The sequence below is a fragment of the Dicentrarchus labrax genome, unplaced genomic scaffold (genome assembly GCF_905237075.1).
Source record: "Dicentrarchus labrax unplaced genomic scaffold, dlabrax2021, whole genome shotgun sequence".
In the NCBI taxonomy this organism is placed as follows: Eukaryota; Metazoa; Chordata; class Actinopteri; family Moronidae; genus Dicentrarchus; species Dicentrarchus labrax.
This window is the reverse complement of record NW_026136724.1, coordinates 17709450-17724917: the sequence shown is the minus strand read 5'-3', so window position 1 is coordinate 17724917 and position 15468 is coordinate 17709450. Positions and strand designations below refer to the sequence as shown.

The following is a 15468-nucleotide window of genomic DNA, read 5'->3' as shown; positions in this document are numbered from 1 at the left end:
CATGATTAGTCACAAGCTAAAAAGTTACGTTTTAAAAATAAACGTGCCTCCTCCTGCGTGAACTATCGCTACGCTACTGTGTTTTAACATTGGTCCTAATGGTGGTACTTCGAGAGCGAGAGAGGGTGGTACGTGGTGTTTGAGAAACACTGCACTTGTAGATATCAATGTAACCCAATGAACATTTCAGTTGATGCAATGAACCCTGTATGAGAAAACTCCTTAAGTTAGAAAAGCTGCTGGAACAAATGCTGGCAGGAAAAAGATGCAGGACTTAAAGAAGTGATTGAATTTCACAATGGGGTAAACGCTGCATCAAAAACAATTCAATCATTAAAGAGAGACATGCTGTGGCTCTTCATTTCTTATTTATTTTGTTAAAATACATATGAAACAGATACAATAAATCATATTCCAAATGTTTACTTTAAATTGTTACAAAAGTTATCACAAACTGTACACATCATAACAGCAATTGCAGTTGTTCTTGCTCAATATAGATTTAACCAATATGCAAACAATTACAGCTCAAAGCTCTAAACTCCTAAACATGGAATAACTTGATAAGGTAGAGTTGGCTTCACTGGGTCTCCAGTTGGACTAATTGTTCACAACTATTACAGAACGTGTATAAATTTCACTTGATTACAAGTCTGAGCTGTTTAAATTATCACTAAACAATAGAAATACATTGTGATGTCTCGATTTCCATAACTTTACGACAACTTCTTAAATTCCACTTTTGAAATATATACAAACGGTGCCATTGACAAGTATATATACACAAATGTAAACACAAAGTTTGAAATTTTTTAGATACTCTAATTTAATAGGTGTGTTTTTAAAGTGGTGAGAGGCATGCTACGAGTAAAAATACTTATTTTTAATATTAAGGGCAGCGCAGGGGGGGAAAAAAAGCATGATTATATGCATGTGCAAGTTAAGTTAACAGTACATAGCCTTTTTCTATTTGCTATGTTGGTTTCTTATTAGTTTCTTATTACTCGCATATAAGGAGAAGCTGAGTCAATGTTCTTTATTGAACTTAATTTCATATGGCTTAATGTGAATAAAATACATAACATTTGCAAATATTTTTGATGTGTGTGTAACTTGTTTAATGGATTATAATTCCCTGAATCTGTAACTGGTGAGAAACAACTGTTGTGCAATAAAGTCTGGTTGAGATTCGATTATCTGTATTACCCTACTCTATGTTTGACCAACTGACCCTTTCCTAAGTCCCGCCCCTTTTTGCTCTGTGCTCCAATAACAGTTGAGCAAGCCTCGGTAAGTCAACTTTCTCCTCTCCTGTACTTAGATATGCTATGTACACGAGCAGTGTTCAGTTGTGCCTCTAAATCCTACACACTGGTCATTTTAAGTTTGATTGATGTAATGACTGAAGCTTGCTCAATGATTATTTGAGCGCAGACCAAAAATGGGCGGGACTTAGAAAGGATGAATTGAGCCTTTGCTAAGCTCCACCCCTCTTAGTCACTGTTGCTATGCCTGTCAAGCTTTCCATTCTGACCATGGTGGCAGATTAACCCCTTAAATTAACAATGAGTCCTTTATTTCAAACAGAGGTTGACAAAAGCAGCCTCTCATTTCAAGCTGGCGACCTTTTATTGATGTCGGCTGAAATGACTCTTGTCGCTAGCAGATTTTAACAGCTGATATTGTGTGGCTAAAGAAGCATGTCCAAGGCAAAAAGTCATGTAAGATTTGACTAATCTAAGCAGGACAGAGGTTAAATTTATACTTAATTATTTGTATTTCCAAACTGTATGTTCACTTTTAACTTTACGAACAAAAAGGCTTTTAGGATGAGGACTAACTAATGTGTATGTGAATGTAACGCTATAGCAGATAACAAATTTGCCTGGGGTTTGTGATCATCCAGGACTATGACTTCCAGGGTCGATGTTCTTATTGTGAACGGGGTTTGAAACCCGTAACCTCACAAAATAAAGCAATATAAAATGCTCCTGGCCCTGGATGTATAAGGCTGGGTTGCTACTGTAGTTAGTCAGACATGCTAACGTTAGAGCAGCTGAAGAGCACATAAACGCACTGTTTTATCCATTTCTTACATTTTTGGTCTTTTCATTTTGGAGATGGTAAATAACAAGAAACAAAAGAGTGACAGGCCTGCTGTGGCCAGTTATGGTTGCTAAGCTAGGATTGTACACTCATTTTTGAGCCATTGGCACATGTAGCCTAACCTCTCCATATATTTTTAATTAACATTGTTATTTAATATTTTGACATCCTCTAAAGACCTTCCCATTTACCTTTCAATAACTAATTTGTAAAGTAGAATGTGAAGCCAAATTATCAACCGATGTACCATTTGCAATGTAAACAGTTTAATTATATTTATTGAGCTCAATTTGCAATTTTATCAGGTGTGTAAAAAAAAAAAAAAAAAAAAAAAACAACTCTTCCTAGTTGTAATGTTATTTCAAACATGCTTTTAATTTGACTGTTGTTCACTTTTCTGTACATATGTTTGCTACATGTATCTGCTACAGTTTTAGACAGAGTCCTTTTGACTTCTCTAATATCTGCAGGTAACAATGGCTGGTTAATGACCGGCTCTACTATCTGTGACAGTCGTGACTGATGAATTTGAAGAGATTTACCCAGCCCTTGTAGATGCTCAATAATCTGCATTCTTCAGCCAAAACCTGGATTTATTGACCGTTTTTTCATCCAGCAAACATTTTCATGGCATTGAGCAGCGTAGCCCTTTAGCTTTGTGCCATTTTGAAGTAAAATGCTAACTCACTAAAGAGCTCTTGGGCCGGAAAAAAATGTTGATACCCCTGCAGGCGAATCACTCAAGACATCTTGCAGTGAGGCCTACCATTCATGTGGTCTGTGTAAATGTTTGGCAAGATAAAGCCTTTCTGTGCAGATGTATGAAAAACAAACTCTTGAATTGAATGCGTGCTGTGCATAGCCAGCTCTGTATAGCACTTGAAGAACTGGAGTTCCAATGAACGAGTAAAAACAACTTCACCACAATATTTGTTTATATAAACAAATAAGATACGTTGTTGGAATGAATTCAGTTTTCATACAACATTCTCACAAGACACTCATTAGGCAACACGACTTCCCAGCAACTCTAAACAAACATCCGGTTTTCTTACAGAGGTGGCGTCATCACTCTACCTGTGATCATCAAGGTGTATGTGGAGGTTTGGGGGACGGACACGAACCTTGACTCTCAAAGCTTGCTGCTCTTCCAGGCCACTGCAAGGTAAAATGTCACAAAACACAACACATTATAGAGGCTTTGCCCGTCCCTGTGTGGTATTTAAGCAGGTTATTACTCTAGTCCTCAGTGTGTACTGTGATCATAGGCAAAAGCGTTGAGTATTGGCGTACATTAAGCAGCAGAGCCAGATCATCACACAGGATGTGGCAAAAAAAACAAAACGTATTTTTTGAAACCATAAGGCATAAAAAGGCAAGTTTTAATTGTAGCAGTATTTGATTTGTATACCATGATACAATATGTGGTCTTACATTTTGTTTGCAGTCGACAAAATCTACCTTTTGAGTATGGAGCCAATCACACAGCGACGCATTGCTAGAAACGCGTCCTGTGGCTCGGCGCGAGCTCCTCTTTTGTGCTACATGATGTTTTTTTTCTATAGCTCTTGGGCTGAGAGAACTACAGAGCAGCTATCCACCTACTTGAAATAAAGCTAGAGTTTATTCATCGAGAGCTCAACTTCAGTTTGAATCCATTTTTTCCCGTTAATTAAATTTTATCTTCCAGTTGAGGACGCTGCCCCAATCCACAGGCGCACCAGCTGTTTTTCCCGTTGCACTTTGTCAAGGAGTTTTTAAAGCGGCCTCACCTATAGCGATGCGTCTCTGTGTGATCGGCCCCTTTGAAACCTGCACCCCCTGCAGGCCTGAAAGTTGGCTCTAAACGTTTGCTTCATCACGGTGCACGGTAGCTGTAGTCAGCTTGGATTCAAGGCAACCACGGTGGCTTCCAGCATTTTGCACAGTGGGGAAAGAAATATATTAAAGATAGTATAAAGCTGCATTGATCCCTAAGTGGGATTTTCACCTAGAAAAACTCACATAACTATCAAAATATTGTTAGACCCTTGTAAAACTACTCCTGCACCAAAATCCTCTTCTCGGTTTGCATGCAGCATATGTTTTACTTTCACAGAATAATATAGTTAAACCTAATACACTACCCTGTTGAGCTTGTGAGCAGGAATCTTATGTCTAATGTTACTATTGTATGTACTGCTTTCTGCATGCATTATTCACAACACTATGTATCCCCAAGGATAGATTTATAACAAATAAACACAATCCAAGTTTACTGTATTTCCATCTACTTACGCAAGTGTTTATAACAGAGCTACAGAGGACACGTTTTTTTGCCCATGATTACAGTTTCTACCAAAGCATATTAAGTAGTTTTACCACTGAAAATGGGTAATCACCTGTGTTTTCCTATTCGTCAGATGGGGAGTGGGTGTGGCAAAAGAGGAAGAAACATTGATAACATGTAAAATATGAAATTACATTAAACCTCTTTCAACCCCCCTCCCCACCCCCCAAAAAATACCTTCCAGCAACTGTAAAACTGTCTCTACGGTATTTACACAGCTTATTAGCGAGCAAACTAGACATCACAGTATCAAAGAGTCAGCTGGGTTTTGTTTGCAGTTTGCAGAGCTGCCAACTTCTCTATGGGGACATGACTTCTGAGATGCTGCATTTAGGCTCCACTGTGTAAGGTCATCAAGCCATTATATATTTATATCTCTTCTGAATTTCTACATACACACGTGCAACAGACAGTATTGGAGTTGTTGGAAAGCACCTTTGACCAACCTAGGCTAGTTTCACCTTGCAAAACACATATCTGTGTATTGAAGGCAGATTAAATTAATGTCTCTTGGTAAGACAGCTGATAAATTTCCTCAAAACTTCTAAATATCCATCATTTTTGTTTGTGTTTTTTGGTGATTTTCACAGAAAAATGCGCAGAATTTGTATAATTAGTCGGTTGGACTAAAATTATTTGTATGTCCCCATGTATCAAAAACAGCTGCTGATTTTGCAGATCAACCAGGCTCCTTCAAAATGTAAAAATGTATGTTTTAAACTAAACGGTAACGGTGCATTGTACATTTTTCATCAGATTTTCTAGCGTTATAATATTCAGAATAAACACAGGTACATTTTTTTTTTTTTTTTTTGTTTGTTTTTGTTTTAAATGAGAAAACCAAAGAACAAAACTAATATAATCTCCATAAAGGAAATTAAGGACGAATGATATGAGTTCTTTGAGACTGGGGGCAAAGAAGTGTCTGTACCTCTCCGAGAGCGTGCCAGTGCGTGATTGGCTTCCGCGGGTAAGCCAGCATCTCATTCCAGTGATCTCGTCCAAGACCCTCAGCATCTGGCCCGGCGTGACACACACCGATCACCTCATTGTGTCCAACCCTGTTAGTAGAACACACATTAACACACGTTTAGCTAGTACATAGTAAAGCTTGTAGTTACGGCTGCATGATATGGTAAAAAAGGATGATTGTTTTGACATATTATAATTGCAATATGATTGATGATGAGTGGAAATTATGTTTGCATTACAATTTTCATTTTAACTGAGAAAAAATATTAAAATCAAGATGATGTAACATTTGTTGGGGTCTGTATCAAACACACACACTCTGCAGCACTATAGTACCTAATTATAACGCTGTTTTGTCACACATTTGACCTTTTGTCAACAAATTGCAGCTTCTGTGATTTGAATATTGCATTGATTAATTGCGAAGCCCTACCTCTAGTAGTCCTGAAGCAGAGTTCATGACTGAACAAGAAAATGAATGTGTATTTCGTCAGCCTTAGATTTCATAAAGGTATCAAAAAGAACCTGCAAGTTCTTCAAAGGTTCAGTCTAAACCAACTGACCTCAATAACGCACCTTCTAAAAGCAGTCTAATTAGTCTTAATGATCAGTTTCTAATAAAATCCAAAGCTTTTCTCCTCATCTCCAAACTGGGTTGACTTGTTGTTAGCATATAAGCATGTATTGTAGATGCTGGGGATGAGCGAGTACGCCATTACCTGTATCTGTATCTAACCAACTAAATTATTTGTATTTGTGTCTCTGCTCGGACTGGGGGGGCTTAAAGTGTACTTGGGCGGTACGTCTCCTGGAAATGGGCGGGGCTGACCAGAGAGGTTGTAATTTAAGCCTAAAATTGATATAGATTCATAAGAAGGTTGATAAGAAAAAAACTTTTTACAGAATAACCTCATAATTGAGCTTCAGAGCAATGTTTTTGATCACAAAACCAGCCCAGCACGGCAGGGATTTGCATTCCCACAGAGAGCCAAGATCGTCGATAGAGCTCAAGATTGAATGAAAAATTGAATTTTTTACGGTTCTTTTGTTATTTAAACGCTTTTATTATAAAGCAGCAAAACCAGGAAGTGTTGGTTTTCATCAGCAGTACGTTAACACAACTCCTATACAGCTGAAAGTGAACATGAATGTAAAATAAGGACAGGAACTAAACCATAGTAGATACAGTATCTAGTGATTGCTTAACTCACCGATCATAATCCATCACCATGATGGACAGACTGACTTGTTCCACGTTCTCCGGGGGAATGTCGAAGATGATGGCCTCGTTGTACGCTGGGTTAAGTGTGCTTTTCTTGGTGGTTGTTTTTCGCTTCTTTAACCTCCGTCCGTCACATATCAGGTAAACCTTTACATAAGGGTCTGAGAGACATGTTTAATTGTCATTTAACAATTTGTTCCACATTCATTTCTAAAGAAGCTCTACAAAATTCAAACTGTACTTTTTCACACAACATACAGCTAAGATCTGTATTTCCCTATTCTGACAGGGTGTAATACTTAAAATAATTTGTTCCCACTGGTCTCCCTATGTCCCCATTTCCATTCTAAGTGGCCACCTGCTGTCTCGTTTTAGTTAAGTTTGATTTATAGCTCAGCTTGGGCTTTTGATGTGGGCCACATCTTATTTGCTGTCGGGTTACCTGAGGAGCCTGTGATGTCCATGGCTTTGAGGTTTCTGCATTTGATGACTGTTAGGGTCATTCTCCCTGCTGTGGGGAGGTAGCACAACGAGTACATGATCTCTCCCAGGTCAACACTCTCCTGGAGGACAAAAAAGAAAGAGACAACTGAATAAACTTTGAACCATTTTAAATTCTTTGTCCTCATTTTGTGAATCAAAACGCCAAAGCAAAAGAGTAAAAGTCCGTAAATAAAGGTGGTCGGATTTTGTCAGCTAACATTTTATTATTAGTTGTAAGTAATGATTTGGTTTTTAGACACGCCAGAGGCAAGCTTTGGTCCAAACACAAATAACTCAATAACTACTGGGTGGTTTAAGATGAGATAAGATCCTTTATTGATCCCCTGTAGGCGAAATTCAAATAGGCACAGCAGCACAGGGGAATGTAGGGCAAAGAGTAAAGAAATCTAATAAAACTGAATAAAATCCAACAAAATACACTATATACAACCAAATAGAATATAATAAGCCTGTGTCCATATTTTACCATACAATTTTTTTTTTATGGACAATCATTCAGTTTGATAATCCCCTGAATCTTCTGAAAAAGATTTGTTGACTATTTTGAATATTTTGTCTGTAGCCTGGCGTTTTGTTGTGTATAAAAGTTTTTTTTTTTTCTGAGAATTGGCAACTTGTTTGGCTACGAACAAGTCTTAGTTACTTTTGTTTTAAAACTAGGTACACTGTTTGTTGAGTTTTGTAAATGTGGGTGTGTCTTTAGGCTTTATGATACAGTTTGAAATGTTTATGAAGAAAGTTAAAAGTAAATCTGTAAATAAAACTATACATTTATACAGTATGTAGAGAACTTAGTTGGCTTAACAACTTTGGATGACGTTGGGAGAATAATAAGAATGGAACTTGATATATGCATAAACGATTGGTGTTTGAAATTAACAACACTATCGGTTGGTTGGAATATTGTAATCTGTATAAAACTGATAATGACATTATATACATCTTGAATGACAAATGCTAATATTTTCGTCAAATCGCCAACTTCTGCCCCATTTTAATGTCTATGCCATATAAAATCTCTCTCACACACACTTAAGAATGATACATCCAACCCCTCAATCTCCAAGTATAAATCCACAAAGTAACTGAAGCTGCCTTTGGGTGTATCAACACAGGAGGAAGTTTTCAAGTTAATCTAAGGCCTGCAGCTAGAGGAAGTAAATATAATCCTCATACTAGACTCCACAAGCAAGGATAAGGACTGGCTCAAACTGATATATTTAATTCTCAATTGACAAGACATGTAAATGCTCCAGCACTAAGAATGAACATATCTTTAGTTTTGCTCTTGGGGCTCACATAAAAGCAGCAATATGTAGTGGCTCATTTTCTATGTAGTGCATGTCCAAACTCCAAAAATATTTAGTATTCTTAAATCTGCATTCTAGTTTACATCTTGATCCAGATCAGCATCATCTAGATGCACGAACACCATAGTGACTAACAATGATGAATGTACCACATTTTGCAGTAGTTCAGGAGAAAGAAGAAATGCACAATGCACATGTCCTCACAATCGCAATTTATACAATTCTTGTACAACAAAACTGGCTTCAACAACTTCATCGACATCTTCAGGTAATTAATTAGCTGTTTTCTGAGATATTTGGGACTTTTTCACTCATGATAAATGATACCATTGGTATCAGAGCAGTACCAGTTCAAATCAACTATAGGCTTATAGCCTAAACTCTAGCTAGTAAGCCTGCTGTGTTAGCATTCTGTAGCAAACCTCTTGATGTTACATGTACTGAGTAGAGAGGGCAAACCAGGCTGTGGCCTCACCTTGCATGGTTATTTTATATTTTATAATACTTAAAGATAGCCTTGACGCCCCAAAAGATGAAGTGTGTGCTATTCTTTTTTAAATGAACAAATACACTGAAAGCTAATCTAAATGCTTTCATACTGAAAACCAATAAACACCATCAAACTTGAGGAAATAAAGAATCATCTCTAGTCAGTCTGTATGCAAAACTGAATATATGGTTCTTCTGTTGCTCTTAATATAACCCACAGAGGCTAATGTGAACCTGAGAACAATGGCTCACTGTTTATCACAATGAAAACATTCATAAATAAAGCAGAGGCTCTTGAGTAAACTGTGATAAGTGTTAATGTGGGAGTGAAATGTATTCTGGGCTAGTCTTTTTTTTAGAAAGGGTTCATATATGGACTATAGTACGCTATAACTGCACACCCTGTTTATGTAATTACTAAGTTCAGTTTATATATCTTGTAATCAGATCATTTTCTTCTGTTGCTATATTTACATCTGTAGAATACCCAGCAGTTTCTGGAAAATGTGTGTGGGTGTTTGGATGATGAAATGCATTTCCCAAAGAATTTGAATAATGCAGTGTGTTCCACCTGCCACTGTTGGCTCTTAGAAGTGATTCAGTGCAATAATTCATGTTTAGACCTTTCTAAAAACAGTACAAGTTCCCATTTACCGCTAGTCAAGTGTTTTTTACTAGTGATAGCACAGAAGTCTGGTGCAACATTTCTTACATGGCAACAATGTCCACATACGTATGTTTTTGGCAGTGTGCTAGTGTGAACGCCAACTCACCGTAGTTGCTGCATGAATATCCTTCCACACTACAGCCTCCCTGGAAAGATCAGAGAGTTCAAAGAGGTTGTCCACCACCACTTCGCCAATCATATCGTGGCTGGTGAAGCGGTCAAAGTCGTAGACGCTGAAGTGCAGCTTGCGGTTGCAAATCTCATCATACACCACGGGGAAACAGAAGGTCTCGTCAAACGTGGGGTTCAGATTCTTGCGGTGAACGCGCGTCTGGAACTTCTTCTTCCTCTCCGGTAGCAGGTAGATCTTCACGTACGGGTCGGAGGTGCCCGTGAAGTCTTTGGCAGGCAGGTCCAAGGCCTTGAGGATTCTCACCACCAAAGCTTGCTCCTCGTAGTCGTACTGCAGCGAGAAGCTGAGCTTTCCGCAAGTCTCCACGGGATCTTTGGCCTCATCCTCTGAATCCACAGATTTCTGCTTGTAGAGTTCGGGTTTTATTCTTCCAATGCTCGCTGTAGAAGACTGGCGGAGAGGCACTGTGTCCATGCTGAAGTCAAAGCTGGTGACATTCATCTGACGAGGCAGGTGGCGCCGGAATGAATTGTGCCTGTTGAAAAGGGTAAAGGGCATCGGGTAAATGTCTCAAGTGTCAGTGTTCATGCATCAGTGGCTTTGTTATGATGGGCGCTAATGGTTTGTCAGGAGAGAACTACATCTAAAAAGCAAGATGCATAATAATGTGGCATTCATGGAACATGTTTTGACATATTACAGTCTGTTAGAAGAAAGAAATGGTCTCTGGTTGGTCTTTAGTCTTCAGGAAAGAAGCACAAAATGTAGAATAGAAGCAAATATTCACTGAACAACCGCCTGATATACGCCTAATACACTATCAAAGGCCTAAAGTGGCTCCAGCTCCCACTAATGCCTTACTTTCACCATAACTCCGCTTTTTGTACATCACTTTTGCTTTCCACTGTAGATATTACAGTGAATAGTACATCCTCATCCTAGCTGATCGTCAAAGCAACGCACTTCACTTTGGTCTTGAGAAGCTATATCCTTTGTTCACTAACAAACTGTAACATACACTGATCAACTGAACTGAACACTACACTTTTTTACTATGCACCATCCTCTCTGTTGGAGATGCTTCTATAACAGACGATTTGAAAGGATGCATTCAAAGAATCGGGGTGGTTTTGTGGGCCATTTTTGAGGGAATAAAAATATCATACTTGCTATTAATGGTAGCTTGGCTATCTGAAAATGAAGAGGTATGAGGGGGTATGTCTCCTGTCACACAACCAATCAATGGTCTGCAGTGTCTTCACATCACTTTTTTGTATTAGCTCAGCTTGCTTGAACCCTTGCCCCAGGTGGCACCAAAAAAGAACCAGGTACCATCGATAATGGAAGACGCCAATAAAGCGAGTCAAGCTGTGCCATGTGGTGGGCAAGCGGCTAATGGGTCAACACTTAGCAGTAATGATATGTATATTGTCCTTTAGAGTCTGGTAAAGTGGTTTAATGTGCCTTAAAAAAAAGAATTTTGTAGAAAATCTAAGGCACATAAGACAAAAAAATCAGAAGTGGCCTAACAGAAAAATATTCCTCCTTTTTTTTTTTACACCAGTGACCATGGTTTTGTAACATGAATACACATCTCCAGCATTCAGATCTGAGCTCTTAAACTAAATTACCTGAATGCTGCAAATTTCTGTGAAGTTGACATCTGTCGAGAAAACCATGGCCATGTTTGACTCGGCAATCTTGTCACCTAGCAACTGGCCCTCCTCCTTTCTGACAATAAGACAATCAGAGCGATCTGACAGCCATGGCACAAATGATATGGCACAGGAAGCACAGCTGAAAATTAAATGCTACACTCAAGTATAGTAAACAACATAGAAAGCTGCATGTTGTCTAAGCGACAACCTTAAGGGGGACGGGAAGAATTACCTGAAATACAACGGAAACACAATGAATACTAACTGGACAGAGATTAGTAACTATTTGGCTTTACACCGGATGTTTTGCTGTTGTGCTTTTGACCTTTAATTTGTCTTTAAACCAACATCCACTGGGGATCAAATCCACTACTAACACCAGAGATAAAATCCTAATTTTACTGCTTTCTCATGACCACGAACAAAGAAGATGGAGGTAATGTGAGTTTAGTGGCATCTTCTCTTTTTTTGTCTTCTTGCTGCTTCAACTTATCTTACATATAGTGAACATAACGGTCCAGTGTGTAGGATTTAAGTGGCATCTCGTGGTGTAGATGCAACTCCCTCGCTTCATCCTCCCCTTCCAAATGTAAAGGAGAAACTACAGTGGCAGCAAAACAAGCAGTGGCTCTATCTAGAGTCAGTGTTTGATTTGTTCGTTCTGGGCTACTGTAGAAACATGGCGGTTTAACATGGTGGGTTCCATTTAAGGCAACCCATGTCTATAACTAAAAATGGCTCATTCTCGGGTAACGATTCTTATTTTCAAGTGATTATACATGAATGAAAATATACTTATGAATATGATATTACATTTCCGCCAATAGATCCTCCTAAATGTTACACACTGAACCTTTCAAAATGTGGATTTTGGACTGCCAAAAAAGCAATCTTGGGCTCTGAATTGCGACTTTTGGACATTTTATATGACAAATTATTAACCAATAATGAAAATAATCATTAGTTGAAGCCCAATCACTGACTTAAATGGCTTGCTGGTAAACACAGCTCATAGAAAAACATCAGAAAAAACAGAATTTCTTCCTGTCAGTACTAGCTAATAAATGTTAACAAAGAGACAGAATTTGGTTGAAAATGTCAGGACCGTATCCACCTTCACTTTGTTGTTGTAGCTTAAGCTAAGCAATACACTATAGAGTAATTCCTTGTCAGCTAAGATAGTATTTGGGCTTGGGCTATGAGTTGTGAGGCATTTTGTCATTCAGAAAGGAAAGTCAGGAATCACTGTCAAAGGAGTAGGTGGAAGTATTGAGACAGTAGGCGTTGTAATCTTTAACTTGGCCTTTCTGCATCCCTGGTGGGCGTATAATTCATGAAGACCTTGGTCTCCATATAATTTAATTAACGAGTATAACGACAAACTAAAGCAATTGTCAATAACGGCTTCCTCTGAGAAACTGAGCCCAGCTGCCTGGTGCGTCTCACCAGAAACCAACCATCCACCATGACAGCTCCCACCCCACAGCACTGCTAATTATGGACGTTGTAGTTTAAACACAGTGCTGAAAAACAAAGAGAAGCAAGAGCTGGTTGTTTAATTACTGGGGTTACTTCCCGCCGTTACCATAGCAGCTTGACTCACACGTACAAGAGATTATAGGGTTTGAACTGAGGAAAGGAGGTATAGCGCTGCTCTGGCTGATGAGCCTACAGGAGGGGATGTTTTTGGGGGGTTTTTTTCTGGTCAAACAGCGCAGGAGACACACAATTCAACATGTGCGACAGCGTTTCAAGGTCACCAGCCAGCCAGTCCCTGATGCTCTACATGACACGTGCCAAACCACCTCAAGGGCATTGGCAACTCTGTCACGAACTGTCAGGACAGCTTTTGCATTGTGTAGGAATCAGTTTTTTGTGTTCCCTACTGTACCATGGGTGGGGGGAAACAAACTAAAGTGGGTTAAAAAATGCTGCCATTGTGTTGTAATTGTAAGCACAAGATACATGTGTATAAATAGCGAGTCATCATTATTATGTCCTCAGTGCAGGGGCAGACAGGGAGGGGTTGTGACTGCAGTGGGTTCATGTAGTGTACCTGGAGGAGGAGGTTGGCTCAGTGGTTTGCCTCTGGATCTTAGCCTGCTGGCTGAGCTTTTCCCTCAGGGCTGTTTGCACCTCGGCTGGGATGTCTGGAGACGTCTGGCTGATCTTCATGGCCGCCTCCAGAAGCTTGACAGAGCTCCGTCCGTTCACCTTCACTTCCAGCGGGTACTTCTTCTCCATGTCCGCCACTTTGCACTCCGTGACTGGCGGGGAGTTGGGTGGAGGTGCCTCGGGGAAGCCCACGTGGAGGCCATTTTCGACATGGGCTGAGAGAGCCTTGCTCCTCCAAATGGGCCAGCACAGCTTCCAAAAGACAAAGAGAGAGACTACCAACAGGGCGAGGCCACAGAAACCCACGACCACAGCAAGGAGACTAATAGAGATGTCTACATGTAACCATGGAGAGACCCATAGAGGAAGACAGAGACACATAAAAAGGAAAAGAAGCAGGCGAGGGACAAAATATGACAGACAAACATGCAAGGGAGAAAGAGAAAAAGGGAGAGTAAGCAAGCTGTAAGAGAGGGGGTAGCACCTGTTTGATAAAGCAGGACAATATAAAGTGATATAAAACCTCAGTGAAGGAGCCACAGCATCAACGGAATCATGTTAGGTGACTGAAGTGGGGAAAAAATCATTTGGTCTCCCATCTGCTCCTGAAATTTCTCACTGATATTTAAATGTAAAGTTTGCACTGACTCATATGCAAGGAAGCAGCTTTTTTCAAAGTGAAAAATGGAAAGAAAGACGAGAGACTGGCAGAATAATCATTTCTTCTGTCAGATGGCCACCTCTGTCTATTCTCCACCTGTTGCTATTTCAGCAGTCTGGACTAAGCTGCAGCAAGATGCGTAACAGGTAGAGAAACACTTCCACAACAGTTCAACAAGATAACGTACATGCAACTAAGTGGTGTAATAAAGTTTGAACGCCTGAGAGCTGAGAGCTTTAGTTTCTCCAAACGCGACTCAACAACAACTCAATCTTTCTTTCAGGGGGACAAACGAAAGTGATTAATTAAGGGAACTGGGGGGGAAGATAAAATAATGACTTTATTCCATTTACCTGCGTGTCCTTTACCTGGTATGTTGCTCTCCAGGGGGAATATATCCGAACATTTCTCCCGGTCTACGTGTCCCGTGAGACAAAGTTCCGTAACGATTTGGAGAGCCCTTTGGCACAAGGTGATGCTGTCCTCCGTCCGGACACTCATGTCTCTCCTGTTAAGCCATTGCACGCCGGAGGAGCCAGGAGGGCGGTGGTTCATTTGGGCACCTTGTTATGCGCCGCAGAGTGCAGCCTGTCCGCGGGAGACAGCAGGGAGGCACGCTGCGTTCTGATCCATATCCAGCGCGCAACGAGGAACGACTGCCCAGACGCGCTCGCTGCGTTATAATTTCAGGCGGCGTGGTGCTGGAGTCCAACCCTCGCTACGTCCAATAGCAATGCGCTTCAGTTTTACTTGTGACTCCTGTCATTTGGCGGCAGTAACGGGATTACTCTCTCTATTAACTGCTAGAGAGTACTGGCAACCTGTGTGAGTGCCCGCCTTCCGTTCAACACATGCTGCTTAAGACTCCAGTCCTACCAGCCCCCAACCGGTCTTTGTCCCCTATGACCCTGAGGAGCGCACAGAATATTATAGATGAGGGATAATAGGGGATAATTATGATAAGTATTAAAGGATTGCAAAACACATTTTATTTTACAAACATATAAAGGCATTGTAATTCTATATTTCTACCATTACATCCGGTAAATCCATAGTAAACTCCAAGTTAATCTATACATTTAATTATCTTTTTCTGTGTGTGTAGCATGAAGGGACTGCACACTGCTCAACCTTGTTTTGTATAATGATAAATACATTTCCTTTATGCCCTAAATCAGATTGAGTTTAATCAATTATCAGACCTGAAGTATTCAACTAAAGCCAATATATCACAGCTACTGTACTGTTACTGTTATCATGTGGCAGGTTTTTAACAGTTGTTGCAAAAAAGTAATAAACAGC

At 39.9% G+C, this 15468-nt stretch overlaps 1 protein-coding gene across 2 annotated transcripts; it reads right to left on the bottom strand.

The window, feature by feature from the left end:
- Nucleotides 1-349: 349 nt before the first annotated feature.
- On the bottom strand, nucleotides 350-15024 carry syt10 (synaptotagmin X). Of its 2 annotated transcripts, none has more exons than XM_051393003.1 (7): nucleotides 14520-15024; nucleotides 13447-13840; nucleotides 9706-10267; nucleotides 7072-7192; nucleotides 6619-6790; nucleotides 5367-5496; nucleotides 350-3264 (listed from the first exon to the last, which is right to left on the bottom strand). In XM_051393003.1, exons 1-7 carry the CDS (start codon nucleotides 14719-14721, stop codon nucleotides 3193-3195), a joined length of 1653 nt encoding a protein of 550 aa, XP_051248963.1. In that variant the 5' UTR covers nucleotides 14722-15024; the 3' UTR covers nucleotides 350-3192. The 2 variants fall into 2 exon arrangements, with proteins under 2 accessions (XP_051248963.1, XP_051248964.1); XM_051393004.1 differs by having other exon boundaries at nucleotides 14535-15024.
- Between the last annotated feature and the right edge of the window lie 444 nt (nucleotides 15025-15468).